This window comes from Pygocentrus nattereri, chromosome 27 (assembly GCF_015220715.1).
Source record: "Pygocentrus nattereri isolate fPygNat1 chromosome 27, fPygNat1.pri, whole genome shotgun sequence".
Taxonomy (NCBI): domain Eukaryota; kingdom Metazoa; phylum Chordata; class Actinopteri; order Characiformes; family Serrasalmidae; genus Pygocentrus; species Pygocentrus nattereri.
This window is the reverse complement of record NC_051237.1, coordinates 25,193,582-25,214,582: the sequence shown is the minus strand read 5'-3', so window position 1 is coordinate 25,214,582 and position 21,001 is coordinate 25,193,582. Positions and strand designations below refer to the sequence as shown.

The window sequence follows — 21,001 nt, the reverse complement described above, 5'->3', positions numbered from 1 at the left end:
TTATTTGTTTATTCATTCATTGCACTTGTTCAGAACAATTACGACATACGTCAACACTACAATCAATTAATAAATACTAACTTTGGCTGAATGAGCGGCGCTAAACTGTTGTCGGCTAAATGGGCGTGGCTAAACAGTTGTTGGCTGAATGGGTGAAAGCTAAACTGCTAAAGACTGGGCAGGGCCAAATATTAGTAGTTAATAGTAATATTCACAATAGTTAGTCATATTATTTGTGAAGAGAATGTGAGAAGGAGGTTGTAATGTGACTGTAAGATGATGTGACTGTAGGGGTGACGTGACTATAAGATGATGTGACTGTAGGGTGATGTGACTGTAGGATGATATGACTGTAGGGTGATGTGACTGTAGGATGATATGACTGTAGGGTGATGTGACTGTAGGGTGGATGTGACTATAGGGTGATGTGACTGTAGGGTGATGTGACTGTAGAGTGATGTGACTGTAGGGTGATGTGACTGTGATGTGACTGTAGGATGATGTGACTGTAGAGTGACATGGCTGTAGGGGTGACGTGACTGTTGGGATGAGGTGACTAGGGTGATGTGACTGTAGAGTGATATGACTGTAGGGTGATGTGACTGTAGGGTGATGTGACTGTAGGATGATGTGACTGTAGGATGATGTGACTGTAGGGTGATGTGACTGTAGGATGATGTGACTGTAGGATGATGTGACTGTAGGGTGATATGACTGTGATGTGACTGTAGAATGATGTGACTGTAGGATGATGTGACTGTAGGGTGATGTGACTGTAGGGTGATGTGACTGCTTTCTGAGCTAAGTGGCCTTGACCTGCCTTTGAGACAGAGTTACTGACTCCAGAGGCTGGTTATCTGGATCTGGCGTGTTAGTAAAGCTTGGTAAAGATAACGCTGAATGAATCGGACTGAATTATCACTGGATATGTTTGTGTGCAAATGTCACACTGACTCCAGCGCAGTGACGCAAAAGGAACCTGGAGAAAATGTTCTGGAGAAAATGCAGTTCCTTCCAGCCGTGTTTGGTGTCTGAAGTTTGCTTCTTTAGTTGTAGCTGAGAACTTGTAGAGAGGAGAATTCCCACTCTGTAATTTCTTCCAGGTTTCCCAAACACTAGAGGGCTCTCCTGAGTGAGTCCAAAATGAATGGATTAAGATGGAGCCTTTGAGCAAAATCACAGTGTATAAATGCTTAAACATAATGTAAAAGAATGCAGCCATTTCCTGAACACAGAGCAGCATAAAACACTTTAATACTGCTGTAATATTTTTAAGAGCTTTTAAACTCAAACTAGCAGCTCAAGCAGCTCTCAGTAGCAGTAATGTTAACCAATCAGCTCTCAGTAGCAGTAATGTTAACCAATCAGCGCTCTAGCAGTAAAGCCCCGCCTCCTGCTGCCCAAAACCCATTTACTGTAGAAAAAAGGAAACATACAGGTGAGTTTTCTCTGCTGTTTTAGTGAAACTCGTTCTTTTACTGTCTCAAGGTCAAGGAAAGTTCCATGATTAGAAACTATTTTAACTGTTCGTTTTTATCCGTTGAGCTCCATTCGCTCCTATTCAGTGAGGACTCGCTCCGGGCGCCCTCTGCTGTTCAGCAGTCCTGTTTTTGATATAATGAGGGAAATAGGAAGTGGCTAGCGTCCTCATAACCCGACTCTGGTTTTAGCCATGAAGCTACGAGGTTAAAAAAGCTAACGAGCAGTGGGGAACCCCAAAGGCCTAACGTGCTAGATAACTCTTACATTATTAGCAACTGACAGAGGTGTATGTGTGTGTGTGTATGTGTGTGTGTATCTCCTGCTGCTTGGCTTGCTGCCCATTAACCTGCTTACCTGCCTGCGACTGTGATGTAACACCTCAGTGCCGCCAGCGAGAGGCGCATGTGTCCCTCTGCCGTTTACACTGGAATTCCTATCCTGTATTTTGAGTTTCCCTGAAATCCTGTGTTTGTTTCTGTGTATCTTTCTGTGTCCTTATCTGTTCACCTGTGTCCTCATGTGTAATTTTGTGTCCCCATCTGTGTCCTCCTCTGTGTTCCTCTCTGTTCCCCTGTGTCTCTCTTTGTCCCTGGTGTCCCTATGTGTTCCTCTCTGTTCCCCTGTGTCTCTCTTTGTCCCTGGTGTCCCTATGTGTTTCTCTCTGTTCCCCTGTCTCTCTCTCTCTCTCTCTGTCCCTGGTGTCCCTATGTGTTCCTCTCTGTTCCCCTGTGTCTCTCTCTCTCTCTCTCTCTCTCTCTGTCCCTGGTGTCCTTATGTGTTCCTCTCTGTTCCCCTGTGTCTCTCTCTCTGTCCCTGGTGTCCTTATGTGTTCCTCTCTGTTCCCCTGTGTCTCTCTTTGTCCCTGGTGTCCCTATGTGTTTCTCTCTGTTCCCCTGTCTCTCTCTCTCTCTCTCTCTCTCTCTCTCTGTCCCTGGTGTCCTTATGTGTTCCTCTCTGTTCCCCTGTGTCTCTCTCTCTGTCCCTGGTGTCCCTATGTGTTCCTCTCTGTTCCCCTGTCTCTCTCTCTCTCTCTCTCTGTCCATGGTATCCCTATGTGTTTCTCTCTGTTTCCCTGCATTTCTGTCTGTCCCTGGTGTCCCTCTGTGTTCCTCTCTGTTCCCCTGTGTCTCTCTCTGTCTCTGGTGTCCCTATGTGTTCCTGTGTGTTTCTCTATGTCCCCCTATGTCCCTCTCTGGCCCTCTGTGTTCCCCTTTGACCCTCTCTCTCTCTGTCCCTCTCTCACGCTCTGTCCCCCTGTGTTCATTTATCCCTCTGTGTTCCCCTGTGTCCCTCTCTCTCTGTTCCTCTCTTCCTCTCTGTCCCCCTGTGTTCCTCTCTATCCCTCTGTGTTCCCCTGTGTCCCTCTCTCTCTTTCCCTCTCTCTCCCTCTCTGTCCCCCTGTGTTCCTCAATCCCTCTGTGTTCCCCTGTATCCCTCTCTCTCTGCCCATCTCTCTCACCTCTCTGTCCCCCTGTGTCCCTCTCTATCCCTCTGTCTCCCTCTGTCCCTCTCTCTGTCCCTCTCTCTCCCTCTCTGTCCCCCTGTGTTCCTCAATCCCTCTGTGTTCCCCTGTGTCCCTCTCTCTCTGTCCATCTCTCTCACCTCTCTGTCCCCCTGTGTTCCTCTGTATCCCTCTGTGTTCCCCTGTGTCCCTCTCTCTGTCCCTCTCTATCCCTCTGTGTTCCCCTGTGTTCCTCTCTATCCCTCTGTGTTCTCCTGTGTTCCTCTCTATCCCTCTGTGTTCCCCTGTGTCCCCCTCTCTCTGTCCCTCTCTCCCTCTCTGTCCCCCTGTGTTCCTCTCTATCCCTCTGTTTTCCCTGTCTCCCTCTCTCTGTCCCTCTCTATCCCTCTGTTTTAACCCGTGTCCCTCTCTCTCTGTCCCTCTCTCCCTCTCTGTCCCCATGTGTCCCTCTTTATCCCCCTGTGTCCCTCTCTATCCCTCTGTGTTCCCCTGTGTCCCTCTCTCCATCCCTCTGTCTCCCTCTGTCTCTCTCTCTGTCCCTCTCTATCTCTCTGTGTTCTCATGTGTCCCTCTCTCTCTGTCCCCCTGTGTTCCTCTCTATCCTTCTGTTTACCCCTGTGTCCCTCTCTCCCTCTCTGTCCCCCTGTGTTCCTCTCTATCCTTCTGTTTACCCCTGTGTCCCTCTCTCCCTCTCTGTCCCCCTGTGTCCCTCTCTATCCCTCTGTGTTCCCCTGTGTCCCCCTCTCTCTGTCCCTCTCTCCCTCTCTGTCCCCCTGTGTTCCTCTCTATCCCTCTGTGTTCTCATGTGTCCCTCTCTGTCTGTCCCTCTCTCCCTCTCTATCCCCCTGTGTTCCTCTCTGTCCCTCTCTGTTCCCCTGGGTCCCTCTCTCTGTCCCCCTCTCTCCCTCTTTGTCCCCCTATGCCAACGTGTAGCTGTCCAGCAGATGGCTGAGGCTCAAATGCAGAAGTTGGGTGTGTATCCTCACATGGAGGAAGAGGGGGAGGAGCCTCTGGAGACAGAGGAGGCGGAGTTATTACGCTGCACTGCTGGTAAACATCACAACAGAACTGTTGTTGCTTTTTGTAGATAATCATAAACGTTGTGCAGCTAAGGAGAGGCTGCAGTCTATAATACAGTCTACAATTCATGCACCATATAGGCTCAGTGTGTAGGTTTACAGTTATGGATGGCAGAACATCAGGTGTGACGTGAAGCAAAGCTGATATTTTTCTCTGTCAAGTGTGAAAACACGAGCGAAATTAGTTTGTTCTGTGGAGGCAAGCCCTAGTGGTTGAGATTGACACCCCTGCTCTAGTGGGGGGTGGGGGGGGGGGGGGCATGTTCCTCTGGATTTGTATATTTTGAAGTTAAATGCATCGGTACAATAAATGAAGGGTTCAGATCTACGAAGAACTTTGTGCTCTAAACTGTTTTGTGCTTCATAAACATGCCGGTTATACGGGTGTAAATGGTGATGACACTTCAGAAAGGTCACATTAGTTAACATTACAAATAGCCTAACATCACATGACGAGCCAGCTTTGCTCCTCAGAGGCTGAAAATAGGTACAGTGTCTGTGTGTGTGTGCATAATGTGTTCATGACATAATCTGGTAAGTTTGCCGAGACAAAGATCTCAAAGAAACTCACTGAAATATCACAGAAGCTCTGGTTAGAGTTTACGGTCATGTTTAGAAGGACGTAAACACACTACTGGATGTGTTATCAGCATTGATGTCAACTGTTTTGCCAAACAATGGGGCAAAACACAACATTGTTTGCTTTTATGAGACTTATTATAAAAATTAGACTACAGTGGGCCACCACAGTCCAGGTAATACATTTGGTAAAGTTTGGGTGGAGTTATTTTTGTTTTAGTAGTGACAAAATACAGTGATTAGTTTTAATAAGACAAACATAATTAAGGAATGGGATCATTCCCATTCCTAAAGGAGTCCAAAATCTGACTTCAGTTCAGAAGAGTCATCTGTATAGTATAAAATATGTTTATTCTCTTATTTGGGTGAGGGGGCGGGGTTAAGACAGGAGTCAGCAACCCAATTAGACCACCTTGGGAGCCACAACACTTTATGTCCGTTTTACCATCTTGGTTGTAAATACGTCACAGAATGTGTTAATGTCCAAGTATAGACTAAAAAATATAATATAAACGACTAAAACGTAATAAAAACGAAAAGTCAGACTTACTTTGCTCTGATTTAAGCTTCAGCTCAGCTGTAGCTGCTTTTCTCACATCTCTGGCAGGAAACTTTTCCACAAAAGTGGAACCGTTTCTTGTAAAATGTCTCTCAATGTTTGAGTTTTTACAAGAGGGAAGTCGCTTCTCATTTGCCAGCTTCTTGTTCGATTTTTCCTGTTCCACCTTAAATGGTTTCTGAGAATGTAATGCCAGAATGTAACTGCTGCACCATTTAAGGTGGAACGGGAGAATTCGAACAAGAAGCTGGCAAATGAGAAACGTCTCAGGAAACCAGCTGGAGCGATTATAAACACAAAAAAGTCGATTTGTCAACAAATCATCGATGTTCGTCTTAAATCTCTCTCTTTGCCATTTTGTTAGCTACTAGCTGGGCGAGACTGTTGTCTGTGTTGCTATGGTGACCAGCAGTCTGCACTGATCTTCAGGGTTAAAGGGTGAATTAGCATTTCTACATTAACTCCAAATGAACTCAAATCTAAATCTGCTGTGGAGGCACAACAGGGCAGTAAAAGAGCCACATTTTAAGGGTAACTTTCTGGTGAGCCACATCAAAGGTCCTCTTGGGCCTCACTCTGAGCAGCCCTGGTCTGTATAGTTAAGTATTGACCTGCTCAGCCAGGAACGTGAAAGTGGGGGTGCTGAGGGGGCTGCAGCACCCCTTCATTTCAGGATTGCAGCTGATGATAACAATATGATGTCCTGAACTTTATAGGAATTTGAGTGAAGTGTATTGAAGAGTTTGCATTTTTAGATTTTAAAATGTTGCTGTAGCTGCACTGTTTAACAGTGAAAGTCATTTTTATAGAGAGCTTTTCACAACATGCATCGCCACAAAGTAGCTTCAAAGAAAATTCAGGTCTGAGCCCCCATGAGCGTCGCCAGTGGCAACAGGGGCAGGAAAAACTCCCTAAGAGCGAGAAGGAGAAACCTGGAGAGGAACCAAGACTCAAAAGGGGCACTGATCCTGCTGTGGACCACACCGGATAGCAAACAATAATGAATCTGATTGATTGAGGTGGGTAATCCTGTAAATAATCCATTAAATAGAAGAATAATACCTGTGTAAACACCTGTATCCGATTACATTCCCTATCGGAAAGTCCATTCTGCATGTACGTCGCATCATAATGAGAGTTTATACCGTTCAACACAGCGGAGGAGAAACTGGTCTGCAGAGAAGACGAAGTTCAAGCTCTGAGCTTTAAAAGACGGCGGTGGGACGGACGTCCAGCTTATGTGTCTCAGAACACAACATCTTCCTCTCGGCCTTCATTAATAAGAACATGTGAAGGACGTTTTCCTGAGTCTGACGTCATTTTAAAGCAGTTAAAAACACAATCACTGCTCACTGCTGCTCATCTCACTCTGACTGGACTCGTGTGATGCTGGTTGTCATGGTAACGTCTACACAAAGCGGTTCTGTACGCATGAGTGTATTTTTAGATCTGATTACTTGTAGCGAGCATGTAAACGGATATATTCTATCTTGAGTAGAGTGAGAATAAACACCTCAGTGTGAATCTATTCATAATGAATTTAATCAGACTGGCAAAAATCTTTGCATGTAGATACAGACTGTCTGCAGGAGCAAGACTAAACATCAGTTTAACAGGAATGGGTGGGGCTAAACTGCTGTAGGCTGAATGGGCGGGGCTAAGGCTTCGCTTTAAGGCCGTACAGGCTGCAGATGTTTTAGGCCTTAATCATTCTGTTTATGTTAAACTCTCTTTTCAACTTGTGCCGTTTGTCTGTCAGATTCACAGGGGGAGGGCGTGAGAGACGACCGGCCAGAATCAAGTAAACTGATGACCACGGAGCGAACGGAGGAAGAGGATGAAGAGGAGGAGGAGGAGGAGAAAGAGGAGGAAACCACAGAAGACGAGAGCAGAAACGTGGAGTAAAACAGAGGGATGAAGAAGGGAGAGAGAGAGAGAGAGAGAGAGAGAGGGATGATGTAGAAAACATTTTAGTTTTAGGAACTTTAAGCATCGTATTGAAACAGAAGAACAGTCTGTATGGCCGTGTTTGTGTGTGTGTGTGTGTGTGTGTGTCTGTTTTTTTGGTATTTCAGTTTCCCAATAGAGCTGTACGATATAGTTTATTAATTAATATCACGATGCAAATGAGCCTTCTCACCAATCACAGTGGGGCTTTTTAACGTATGCTTTGATCATCCTGACCAATCACAGATGAATCAAGGTATTCACCTGATCCAACCATGCAGACCCGTCTTTAATCACAGTCACATTATTGATTCACTAACGTTTTTTAATGTGTTGTACTACAGAAGAGTGGTCAGATCGCCCCCTGCTGTTTGAACATGCCATCACGTTTTAGATAGGGTGCCGTGTTGCCCCTGTATTCAGTCATATTTAACGCTGTATCAACATTATGAGTAATAAAATGTCAATAAAAGGTCGAAATGCCGTTTTTATGAGCTTTTCCCCAAAATGGCCCGACATGCCGATGACACCACTATCATGTATTCCAGGGAACGGCACCAGTGCGTCACTAAATGCTGTTAGCTACTGAACCGTTGGCCTCTGTGTAACGTCAACCTATTCAACACAACACATATTTATGACCTCATTTTATAGAGTGATAGTCTCAAACTAACATGCTGTTTAGCATTTTGTGTTCAGCTCCCAGAAGAGCACCTCATTCGTCTTATTTAATGGGGGCAATAGCCACAGATTTATATGAATAAATAAAATAAAATGCAATAAGAAACAATGTGCCTGTTTAATGAACCTTTCTCCAGTGATAATTGCTGCAGCTATCTGGACTCCGGTCCAGTAATTAACATACACTAGCATTTTATAAATGGGTCATTCTACAGAAATGTCCGTATTTGCGTCCCCAGCGTTTACAGACATACTGCACTCGGAAAACATGATAGGGTTACAATTTATTTCTGTTTTTAAATTAAGCAAGTAGTTACTTTAACAATTCCACCTTCTTGAGCCTCAATTTATAAATATTGGTTTTTAAGTCAATCATATAGAATTCCAAGCACCACAGAAGAGCTCGTCCTCAGTCGTGTGTGAAAGCTGAGGCCATATTTTGAGGTAAAAAAACGTTTTTCTGCCGTTTTAACTGCAATAATCTATACATGACCATGAAATATATTCATTAAATGACAAAGAAAACAAACACGAGTATTAAAAATTTACAGTATCTCACAAAAGTGACTTCACCCCTCACATTTCTGTAAATATTGTATTCTATCTTTTGATGGGACGACACTGTAGAAATGAAACTCTGATATAAGTTAAAGTGGTCAGTGTGCAGCTTGTATAGCAGTGCAGATTTACTGTCCTCTGAAAAGAACTCAACACTCAGACATTACTGTCTAAACAGCAGCAGCACAAGTGAGTCCACCTCACAGTGGACACGTCCAGATTGTGCTCAAAGCGTCGATATTTAGTGTGACCACCATTATTATCTAGCGCTGCCTGAACCCTCTTGGGCATGGAGTTCACCAGAGCTGCACAGGTTGCTACTGGAATCCTCTTCCACTCCTCCTTGATGACATCACGGAGCTGGTGGAGGTTAGACACCTTGTGCTCCTCCTCCTCCTGCTTGAGGATGCCCCACAGGTGCTCTATTGGGTTTAGGTGTGGAGACACACTTGGCCAGTCCAGCACCTTTACCTTCAGCAAGGCAGTTGTCGTCTTGGAGGTGTGTTTGGGGTCATCGTCGAATTGGAAAACTGCCATGCGGAGCTGTTTCCAAAGGGAGGGGGCTTTCGAACGTCACAGCACATGTTGGAATTCATGTTTCCCTCAAAGAACCGCAGCTCCCCAGTGCCGGCAGCACTCATGCAGCTCCGGACCATGATGCTACCACCACCATGCTTGACTGTAGGCAAAAGACAGTTGTCTGGGTGCTCCTCACCAGGGCGCCACCACACATGCTGGACACCACCTTAGCCAAACAAGTTTATCTTGGTCTCGTCAGACCACAGGACATAGTTCCAGTAATCCATGTTCTTGGGCTGCTTGTCTTCAACAAGCTGTTTCTGGCGTACTTGTGCGTCAGCTTCAGAAGAGGCTTTCTTCTGGGATGATGGCCATGCAGTTGATGCATATGGTCTAAACACTGACAGGCCAACCTCCCACTTCTTCAACCTCTGCAGCAGTGCTGGCAGCACTCATGCGTCTATTTTTTGAAGCCAACCTCTGGACATGATGCTGAACACGTGGACTCAGCTTCTTTGGTCAACCCAGGCGAGGCCTGTTCCGAGTTGAACCTGTCCTGGGAAACCGCTGTATGACCTTGGCCACCATGCTATAGGTCAGTTTCAGGGTGTTAGCAGTCTTCTGATAGCCTAGGCGTCTTTGTGGAGCAACAATTCTATTTCTCATATCCTATATCTCATATCCTCATATCCGGTGTCAGGTTGAATATCCAGTGGCCAGTGTGAGCGAATTGTACCCAAAACACCACATTTAACAGCCCTGCTCCCCATTCACACCTGGAACCGTGTAACTCTAACAAGTCACATGTCACCAGGGAGGGACGACGACACAACTGGGCACAATTAGGACATGTTCACTTGTGAGGTGGACTCACTTGTGTTGCCAGCTATTTTGACGTTAATGGCTGTGTGTTGAGTTCTTTTCAGAGGACAGTAAATCTGCACTGCTATACAAGCTGCACACTGACCACTTTAAGTTATATCCAAGTTTCATTTCCATAGTGTCGTCCCATCAAAAGATAGAATAAAATATCTGCAGAAATGTGAGGGGTGCACTCACTTTCGTGAGATACTGTATAATGAACGTTGTTGTCCCCAGGAGTGAGAGTCACTGGTGTCACCGCGTAACAAAAATTTCTTATTTTGAAATAAGTCAGACCGATGACGTCACTCGACCTCCTTTGACCTGTTGTCTGAGGATCTATGAAGAAAAGCTCATGGTGGGTCCACTGTGTCTCTCAGTTCTCAGAGATCTTCTCATTCAGCTCATGATCTCATATGAAGCTTTTAGCTGACGTCACCGGTGTGACCGACTTTATTCTGAGGTCACTGTGAAAAAATAGAAACACAAATGGATTAAATTCCATATTTTAGTGGACGTTCCCTGATGGACAGTGTGTGGTTTGATGTTCTGTAAAATGCATTGATCATTAAAAACGTCTCTGGTGTTTCCTTTATTATGAGGAACACCAGAGACGATCGGTGACGCCAGTGACTCCTATGGAGAGACAGGAAAGTGGACGTTTCTTTAGAACGACCCCAATAGCAGCATTTTAGTGAGAAAAAAAATGTCTTGGTCATAATTAAAAATGTTTTTATTGTATTTGATCTGTGACATCCCTGCTGAAAAACCAGCACAGCTAAGCTGGTTTAGGCACCCAGAATGTCATGCTGGTTGTCCAGCATACCAACTCCCAAAACACAACATACACTGGTTATGCTGGTGACCAGCTGTGCCGATCTGTGCTGGTTTTCATAGCAGGGATTAATGTAAGCAATGCAGGATGCCAGGCGGACAAGCCTGGAAAGGGGACCACCACAGTGACCACACCGCTCAGTCAAATACTCTATCCCTGCTGAAAAACCAGCACAGGCCTGCATGACTTCTTTACCGGTCTTAGCTGGTTTATGATGGTCTGGTTCTTGTTTAGCTGGTCACCCAGCAGGGTCATGATGGTTGACCAGCATACCAGCATTCAAAACACAACACATGCTGGTTTTTGCCCAGTTGGTTTCGGCTGTTTTTTTCCAGCAGGGATTGTAATGTACTCATCTCTACAGCGCATCTAATCTATCTCCAGACGTTTCGCCGTATGGAGAAATCAATGGAGACTCAAAATGTTTCAGACTCAACCAGCAGATGGCGTAGTTCTACACTTTCCCTCCTCATGACTCATTGACATAGCACGTCTGGTGATTGTGGTATCACTTTCAATACAGTCTCAAAAAAGATGCCATCAGCAAATCCCCACACCCCAACACAGAAGGCTCTATTTCAGCCCGGATAATAAGGCAGCGTATCAAGTCCGAATCGTTTGTCCCCTCTGGCCCTTTTTTCAAAGTATCCCAGTCGGATTGGCATGTGAACTGGGAAGGGCTGAGAGGTCTGAATTTCTCTTTAATTGGGTTTCCATTTTTAAGAAGTGCTGTGCAGACATCCAGGTGATTAGTGCAGCTTTGATTCATATAGAAGAACATGGTGATTTAATAAGAGTGAAGATTATTGACTGCATGCTTTATGTGTGATTTATCCCATCATGTAATTCTGTTCATGGCCACCAGGTGGCACTGAGTAAACTCAACTAGAGCACCCTGATGGCATTACTGCTACTGATTGGTCAGCGTTACTGCTACTGAGTGCTGATTGGTTAGCGTTACTGCTACTGAGAGCTGATTGGTTAGCGTTACTGTTACTGAGAGCTGATTGGTTAGTGTTACTGCTACTCAGAGCTGATTGATTAGTGTTACTGCTACTGAGAGATGATTGATTAGCATTACTGCTACTGAGAGATGATTGATTAGCGTTACTGCTACTGAGAGCTGATTGATTAGCGTTACTGCTACTGAGAGCTGATTGATTAGTGTTACTGCTACTGAGAGCTGATTGATTAGTGTTACTGCTACTGAGAGCTGATTGGTTAGCGTTACTGTTACTGAGAGATGATTGGTTAGTGTTACTGCTACTGAGAGCTGATTGGTTAGAGTTACTGCTACTGAGAGCTGATTGGTTAGTGTTACTGCTACTGAGAGATGATTGGTTAGTGTTACTGCTACTGAGAGCTGATTGGTTAGTGTTACTGCTACTGAGTGCTGATTGGTTAGCGTTACTGCTACTGAGAGCTGATTGGTTAGTGTTACTGTTACTGAGAGCTGATTGGTTAGCGTTACTGTTACTGAGAGCTAATTGATTAGCGTTACTGCTACTGAGAGCTAATTGGTTAGCGTTACTGCTACTGAGAGCTAATTGGTTAGCGTTACTGCTACTGAGAGCTAATTGATTAGCGTTACTGCTACTGAGAGCTAATTGGTTAGCGTTACTGCTACTGAGAGCTAATTGGTTAGCGTTACTGCTACTGAGAGCTAATTGATTAGCGTTACTGCTACTGAGAGCTAATTGGTTAGCGTTACTGCTACTGAGAGCTGATTGGTTAGCGTTACTGTTACTGAGAGCTGATTGGTTAGCGTTACTGCTACTGAGAGCTGATTGGTTAGCGTTACTGTTACTGAGAGCTGATTGGTTAGCGTTTCTGCTACTGAGAGCTGATTGATTAGTGTTACTGGTACTGAGAGATGATTGATTAGTGTTTCTGCTACTGAGAGCTGATTGGTTAGCGTTACTGCTACTGAGAGCTGATTGGTTAGTGTTACTGCTACTGAGAGCTGATTGGTTAGCGTTACTGCTACTGAGAGCTGATTGGTTAGCGTTACTGCTACTGAGAGCTGATTGGTTAGCGTTACTGCTCCTGAGTGCTGATTGGTTAGCGTTACTGCTACTGAGAGCTGATTGGTTAGCGTTACTGCTACTGAGAGCTGATTGGTTAGCGTTACTGCTACTGAGAGCTGATTGGTTAGCGTTACTGCTACTGAGAGCTGATTGGTTAGTGTTACTGCTACTGAGAGCTGATTGGTTAGCGTTACTGCTCCTGAGTGCTGATTGGTTAGCGTTACTGCTACTGAGAGCTGATTGGTTAGCGTTACTGCTACTGAGAGCTGATTGGTTAGCGTTACTGCTACTGAGAGCTGATTGGTTAGCGTTACTGCTACTGAGAGCTGATTGGTTAGTGTTACTGCTACTGAGAGCTGATTGGTTAGTGTTACTGCTACTGAGAGCTGATTGGTTAGCGTTGCTGCCACTGAGAGCTGATTGGTTAGCGTTACTGCTACTGAGTGCTGATTGGTTAGCGTTACTGTTACTGAGAGCTGATTGGTTAGTGTTACTGCTACTGAGAGCTGATTGGATTATATTCCAGGAATATAAATAGATAATATGGTAGGATATTTTCAGTATATAAGCTGTTTAAATCAGTCAGTTGGCAATGTATCATTGACCAATCACACACACATCATACTGTATCTGAACAATAGTGCTCTTCCTCTATCAGATTTAGAAAAAAGTTATCTGTATTATAATAATATATGATACTATATATTATATTGCATTTAAAGGGGAATTCCACCAATTTTTTATAATTTCTGTATAACTCTACTGTCTAAGATGTAATCAGTGAACAGAGAGATTCAGATGGTTTGGTGTGAAGTGGTTCAGACGTCTTTAGAGTGGTGGTGATGGGAACCAGGCGTCGCCATGACTACAACACAGATATAGATAATTTATTTACCTTCCAGAACCAGCAGAGAACCTACACGAGTCTTATATGACCCATAGTTTATATGGAATGTTGATGATGGAAAATAGTGGAAAATCTGGAATAATGATTTTTCTTTGGGGACTATTTTGCCGCACTGCGCCCTGAATGTCTCCCTCCACCATGAATGGAGTTGAAGTTCTCTAAACTCTCATAAAACAGCGTCTCAGTCATCAGGCAGTGAATTCAGAACCAGTTCATGTAGGAACTTTCTGTGAGGAGCTTTTAGAGGGGGACGTCTGGTTCCCATCACCACCACTGTGAACAGTTCTGGCTTTATCTAGAACAGAGCGTTTCACACCAACCACTCTGATTACTTATCTTAGCCACTTCATTATGGAGGAATTTTTAAACATTGGTTGGAATTCCCCTTTAAGAGCCCTCCTTATTGCCACCTACTGGCCTAATTGTGGAGGTAACTCTTTAGTTGTGATTCCCACCTGTTAGCTAGGTGTGAGCTAGGCTCACACCTCACTGAGTGTTGGGGAGAGGAAGGACCATCTTACCCACGCAGGAAGAGAGAAAGCGGACAATTATGATATCTTAAACTGCCACTTACGGATGGCTGTGGCATCACTGGGGAATGAACTCGCCATCTCCCATTGATCAGGCCAACACTGAGACCAGAGCAGCCCAAAGTCGGCCCATAAGGACTTTTAGAGCTGCACTATGTGAGATGTTTGTTATTAAAGCTGAATGAAGTGTCGTTACTGAGTGAGGAGATTATAAACAGGCTAAAATATGGTGAGCGTGTTCTGCTGTGAGTCGCCTGTAAAACCTGAAATCATCATTTAAAATCAGAGGTGTTGAGTTTTTCACACCACGTCGTACGTCTTTACGTATTAACGTCACACACAGACTCAGAAAAGAAAGTCCGGCTCGATGTTTTGGCCCCAAATGACCTCAGAATCAACATCACACTGATGAAGATGTGATGACAGTAGTGGACACACTGCAGAGATGGTATCTTTGATACCATTTAATATTTAAATCTATTAAATTTTGTCAATAGATTTAGAATTTACTTGAAAATATTTTAATATAAATTGATACATTCATATCCCCAAACACAGTACAGCATAAAACACTCTAACACTGCTGTCATATTTTTGAGAGCTTTAAAACTCTAGTTATAGGAGGTTATAATGACACCTCATGTACGTCTAGGACGTCAGTGAGGGCGAACGACCAACGAGCTTCTTTGCTTGCCAACCAATCAGCACTCAGCAGCAGTAACGCTAACCAATCAGCACTCAGTAGCAGTAACGCTAACCAATCAGCTCTCAGTAGCAGTAACGCTAACCAATCAGCTCTCAGTAGCAGTGAAGCTAACCAATCAGCTCTCAGTAGCAGTAACACTAACCAATCAGCTCTCAGTAGCAGTAACTCTAACCAATCAGCTCTCAGTAACAGTAACGCTTACCAATCAGCTCTCAGTAGCAGTAACACTAACCAATCAGCTCTCAGTAACAGTAACGCTTACCAATCAGCTCTCAGTAGCAGTAACGCTAACCAATCAGCTCTCAGTAGCAGTAACGCTAACCAATCAGCTCTCAGTAGCAGTAACGCTAACCAATCAGCTCTCAGTAGCAGTGAAGCTAACCAATCAGCTCTCAGTAGCAGTAACACTAACCAATCAGCTCTCAGTAGCAGTAACTCTAACCAATCAGCTCTCAGTAACAGTAACGCTTACCAATCAGCTCTCAGTAGCAGTAACACTAACCAATCAGCTCTCAGTAACAGTAACGCTTACCAATCAGCTCTCAGTAGCAGTAACGCTAACCAATCAGCTCTCAGTAGCAGTAACGCTTACCAATCAGCTCTCAGTAGCAGTGAAGCTAACCAATCAGCTCTCAGTAGCAGTAACGCTAACCAATCAGCTCTCAGTAGCAGTAACGCTAACCAATCAGCTCTCAGTAGCAGTAACGCTAACCAATCAGCTCTCAGTAGCAGTAACGCTAACCAATCAGCTCTCAGTAGCAGTAACGCTAACCAATCAGCTCTCAGTAGCAGTAACGCTAACCAATCAGCTCTCAGTAGCAGTAACACTAACCAATCAGCTCTCAGTAGCAGTAACGCTAACCAATCCAATCAGTTCTCAGTAGCAGTAACACTGACCAATCAGCTCTCAGTAGCAGTAACACTAACCAATCAGCTCTCAGTAGCAGTAACGCTAACCAATCCAATCAGTTCTCAGTAGCAGTAATGTTAACCAATCAGCACTCTACCAGTAAAGCCCGCCTCCTGCTGCCCAAATCCCATTTGTATTATTATTTGTAGAATAAAGGAAACACACAGGTGAGTTTTCTCTGCTGTTTTAGTGAAACTCGTTCTTTTACTGTCTCAAAGTCAAAGAAAGTTCCATGATTAGAAACTATTTTAACTGTTCGTTTTTATCCGTTGAGCTCCATTCGCTCCTATTCAGTGAGGACTCGCTCCGGGCGCCCTCTGCTGTTCAGCAGTCCTGTTTTTGATATAACGAGGGAAATAGGAAGTGACCAGGGTCCTTATAAACCGGCTCTGTTTCCCTCACGTTAGCAGCATTAGCCTCGTAGCCTCAGTGCTAAAGCCACAGAAACAAACAGACACCAAACATGTGGCTCGCGTGGGAAAACTGCTTAGTGACGTTATTTAAATAGTGTATGAATCAGTCTTTTATTTGGTTTGACAGAAATCATGTAAATATGTCATTGTTTCCTCCTTCGGTTTGCATCTAATCAGAAAGTCACAGGCACAGTCAGCGGAAACAGCACCTGTCCAGAATGACTTCAGATGTATATACGACCTCACTCAAATAAAACAAAACATAAATTAAAAAACTCAAACGTCTGCATTGTTTCTTGTCTCATTCTGTCATGTACACACGTGGTGGTTTTAAGCTCATTGGCAAAATAGCCACACAATAGTTTTCTTTTCTGAAGTGTCCAGGAGAACACTAGAGGGCGCTCCTGAGCAAGGTCAAAATGAGTCAGAGGCAGGCTTTATTGGCTAGTTATGCTTACACATACACAGGATTTGGTTTTGGTTACAGGAGCTCACAGTGCAAATATTTTACAGTAGTAAATAAAGAAAAATTACAAATAATAAAATATAATGTTCAACACTAGAGGGCGCTCCTGAGCAAGGTCAAAATGAGTCAGAGGCAGGCTTTATTGGCTAATTATGCTTACACATACACGGGATTTGCTTTTGGTTACAGGAGCTCACAGTGCAAATATTTTACAGTCGTAAATAAAACAAAGAAAAACTAAAAATAATCAAATATAATGTTCATTCCTATCACACACTCAGACCATCACACACAAATGCTCACACACACACACACACACACACACACAGTGCCACCTGTAGACCTTGCACTGTGCGCAGTCTAGCTACTATATTAAAGTGCTGAGCGCAGCAGCAGGTAAAGGATGGCGCCTTTGTGTAAAATGAGCTGTGTCCCAATCCAGAAGCTGCGTCCTTCAGAGGCTGCATTTGAAGGCCGACTGTGTCACAGTGGCACGCCTAGGCTGTCCCAGTTCGAAGGCTCCCTCATATGTGGCTGAGATGTGTGTACCTCTTTTCCATGGCAACGTAGGATCCCCCCCGTGAAGAACATCAGCAGAGGATTGGACGCGGCTGAGGAGACACTTTAACCCTTTAGTCCCAGACTGATTACATACTGAGGCTTATTATTCAGAAACTGCAGGGATTTCAATGCAGCTGTTCTCAAGTTAAAGTGTGGGTACCACTTTAAAACAAGATTACCCTTATAAAGTGTTCATGAATGGTTGAAAACGAGTTTATTAGTAGTTATTAATTAGGTTATTAAGATCATTAATGAGCAAGTTTGCTTAATGGTTAAAAACACATTCAGTCATCCTGTTAAACCTCAGATTTTGATGTTTACTGATCTCATTCTTCTCTATCACATTTATTAAAGTGGTAGAACTGCTTATGAATGGTATTTTTAAGTGTTTGTGGCCCATCTAATAACCATCAACACTCTAATATTAAATCATGCATAAATGCTTTATGAGAGGAGTCTTATTCTGAAGTGGTCCTGAAGGTGCCCACCGGTGGGCCCTGGCCATTTAAGGGGTTAAATACAGTGGGGCAAAAAAGTATTTAGTCAGCTGCTGATTGTGCAAGTTCTCCTACTTAGAAAGATGAGAGAGGTCTGTCATTTTCATCATAGGTTCACTTCAACTATGAGAGACAATATGAGAAAAAAAATCCAGGAAATCTCACTGTTGGATTTTTAAAGAATTTATTTGTAAATTATGGTGGATTTTTGGAAGTATTTGGTCATTAACAAAAGTTCAACTCAATACTCTGTAACACAACCTTTGTTGGCAATGACAGAGGTCAAACATTTCCTGCAAGTCTTCTCCAGGTTTGCACTGTAGCTGGTATTTTGGCCCATTCCTCCTGCAGATCTCCTCTAGAGCAGTGATGTTTTGGGGCTGTTGCTGGGCAACACGGACTTTCAACTCCCTCCACAAATTTTCTATGGGGTTGAGGTCTGGAGACTGGCTGGGCCACTCCAGGACCTTGAAATGCTTTTTACGGAGCCACTCCTTCGTTGCCCGAGGGGTGTGTTTGGGATCATTGTCATGCTGGAAGACCCAGCCACGTTCCATCTTCAATGCTCTCACTGATGGAAGGAGGTTTTGGCTTAAAATCTCATGATACACGGCCCCGTTCATTCTTCCCTCAACACGGATCAGTCGTCCTGCCCCCTTCGCAGAAAAACAGCCCCAAAGCCTGATGTTTCCACCCCCATGCTTCACAGTAGGTTTGGTGTTCTTTGGAGGCAACTCAGCATTCTTCTTCCTCCAAACACGACGAGTTGAGTTTTTACCAAAAAGTTCTGTTTTGCTTTCATCTGACCACATGATATTCTCCCAATCCTCTTCTGGATCATCCATATGCTCCCTGGCAAACCTCGGACGGGCCTGGACATGTACTGGCTTAAGCAGGGGGACACCCCTGGCACTGCAGGATAACTCCCTCTCGGCGTCGTGTGTTACTGAGGGTAGCCTTTGTTCCTTTGGTCCCAGCTCTCTGCAGGTCATTCATCAGGTCCCTCCATGTAGTTCTGGGATTTTTGCCCACCGTTCTCATGATCATTTTGACCCCATGGGATGAGATCTTGCGTGGACCCCTGATCGAGGGAGATTATCAGTGGTCTTGTATGTCCATTTTCGTACAATTGCTCCCACAGTTGATTTATTCCCACCAACCTGCTTGCCTGTTGTAGATTCACTCTTCCCAGCCTGGTGCAGGTCTACAATTTTCTCCCTGGTGTCCTTCGACAGCTCTTTGGTCTTGGCCATGGTTGAGTTTGGAGTCTGACTGTTTGAGGCTGTGGACAGGTGACTTTTATACAGATAACAAGGTCAAACAGGTGCCATTAATACACGTAAAGGATGGAGGACAGAAGAGCTTCTTAAAGAAGAAGTTACAGGTCAGTGAGAGCCAGAAATCTTGCTTGTTTGTGGGTGACCAAATAATTATTTTCCACCATAATTTTCAAATAAATTCTTTAAAAATCCTACAATGTGATTTCCTGGATTTTTTTTCTCATATTGTCTCTCATAGTTGAAGTGTATCTATGATGAAAATTACAGACGTCTCTCATCTTTCTGAGTAGGAGAACTTGCACAATCAGCGGCTGACTAAATGCTTTTTTGCCCCACTGTATAAGTATTGGGTTTAGACCGTAGACCGTGTCCTTCAAAGGGTGCAGCCCCTGAATTGGGACACAGCTACAGTTGTTCCTTTGATACAGACAGATTCACGGATTTTCTTGACACAGAAGCACCTGAGATATTCCACCGCTGCTCATATTTTTGGACGCTTCCCAACTCCAGTGATGCGACTTACAGTGTCAACAAGCCAGAAAAATCAGGCAGATATTGGAAAATTTTCATAGATCTCTTTTACGTTATTCATTCTTCAGCTCTGCACTAATTAATGACGTTCTATTAAAAGACTGGTTTACCAAGAGAGACGCTGGAGGACTTTCACCTGAAATGAGTTCATGAAGCCAGTCTGGTTATAAAAATGATAACAGGACATCAGAGCCAGAATTACTCTTTTAGTACTTTTACTTTATACTTAAGTACATTTGAAGGTAAATACTTTAGTACTTTTACTCAAGTGGAGGTCTAAAGGGAGGAACTCGACTTTTACTGGAGGAATATTTTACCTTGGGGGTCTCGACTTTAACTCTGCTGGAGGTGATGGGGTAATGTGGTGTGGTGGTTGGTTAGTGTAGTGGGTAACACCTTTGCCTTCTATACTGTAGACTGGGGTTCACTCCCTGACCAGGGTAAGCACCCTACACTATACCAATAAGGGTCCTTGGGCAAGACTCCTAACACTACCTTGGCCTACCTGTGTAAAATGATCAAATTGTAAGTCGCTCTGGATGAGAGCGTCAGCCAAATGCCGTAAATGTAATGTAGCTAACAGGTGAAGGAAATGTATTATTATGCTGGTTAGCATGGTGCTAACTGCAGGCCTTAATGCCTCTAACAGTGTGGAGGTGCTCCGTGCCTCTAATAGCCTTGATTCTGTGGTTTCTGACTCTGTGTGACTCTGTTATATATAATCTTGGGCTAAAGTACATCAGCATTGCTGAACACAGCAGCGGCAGCATTTTTCAGACAAACTGTGATTTTTTTGCCAACCTGTTCCTTTAATCAGTTCCCAAACGCACAGATGCTGAGCTGAAATCCACCCTGAGCTTTATTGATAAACGCTGCTTTAATCTGTCGGCCTGTGGTTTAAATCAGATTCGGATGTGGGATTATTTCTATACGGACGGGAATGTGGTGTGATCGCCTTCGGAGAAGCTGACAGTGATCTAAATACCTTGGACATTCACGCCATTCTGACCGGCTACCGTCTCAGAGAGATGGCTCTTTAGACAAGACAGTGACACAATGTAGAACCATCCATCCATCCATCCATTCTCTAAGCCGCTTCTCCGTCAGGGTCGCGGGGGGTGCTGGAGCCTATCCCAGCAGTCAACGGGCGGAAGGCTGGATACACCCTGGACAGGTCGCCAGTCAATATAGAACCATGAATAATAATATTTATTTAATATCCATCCATCCATCCATCCATTATCTTCCGCTTCTCCGGGGTTCGGGTCGCGGGGGCAGCATCCTAAGCAATGAAGCCCAGACCTCCCTTTCCCCAGCCACTTCCACAAGCTCTCCAAGGGGGATTCCGAGGCGCTCCCAGGCCAGCTGGGCGATATAGTCGCGCCAGCGTGTCCTGGGTCTTCCCCGGGGTCTCCTCCCAGGTGGACTCGCCTGTGACACCTCCCGAGGGAGGCGTCCAGGAGGCATCCTAACCAGATGCCCGAACCACCTCAGCTGGCTCCTCTCGACGTGAAGAAGCAGCGGCTCTACTCCGAGTCCCTCCCGGATGACTGAACTTCTCACCCTATCTCTAAGGGAGAGTCCAGACACCCTGCGGAGGAAACTCATTTC

The 21,001-nt window shown here is 44.6% G+C and overlaps 1 protein-coding gene across 2 annotated transcripts in view; it reads left to right on the top strand.

Annotated features, from left to right (window-relative positions):
• The window catches only part of ppp1r1b (protein phosphatase 1, regulatory (inhibitor) subunit 1B), a 46,105-nt gene extending 38,210 nt beyond the window's left edge, over positions 1–7,895 (top strand). The window contains exons 4-5 of one of the 2 annotated variants that reach the window (XM_017722771.2): positions 3,878–3,994; positions 6,921–7,895. In XM_017722771.2, the coding sequence (XP_017578260.1) occupies positions 3,878–3,994; positions 6,921–7,066 (263 nt within the window). In that variant the 3' untranslated portion in view covers positions 7,067–7,895. The remainder of the gene's footprint in view (positions 1–3,877; positions 3,995–6,920) is intronic. The other variant, XM_017722772.2, reaches the window with a different exon arrangement.
• Positions 7,896–21,001: the final 13,106 nt, after the last annotated feature.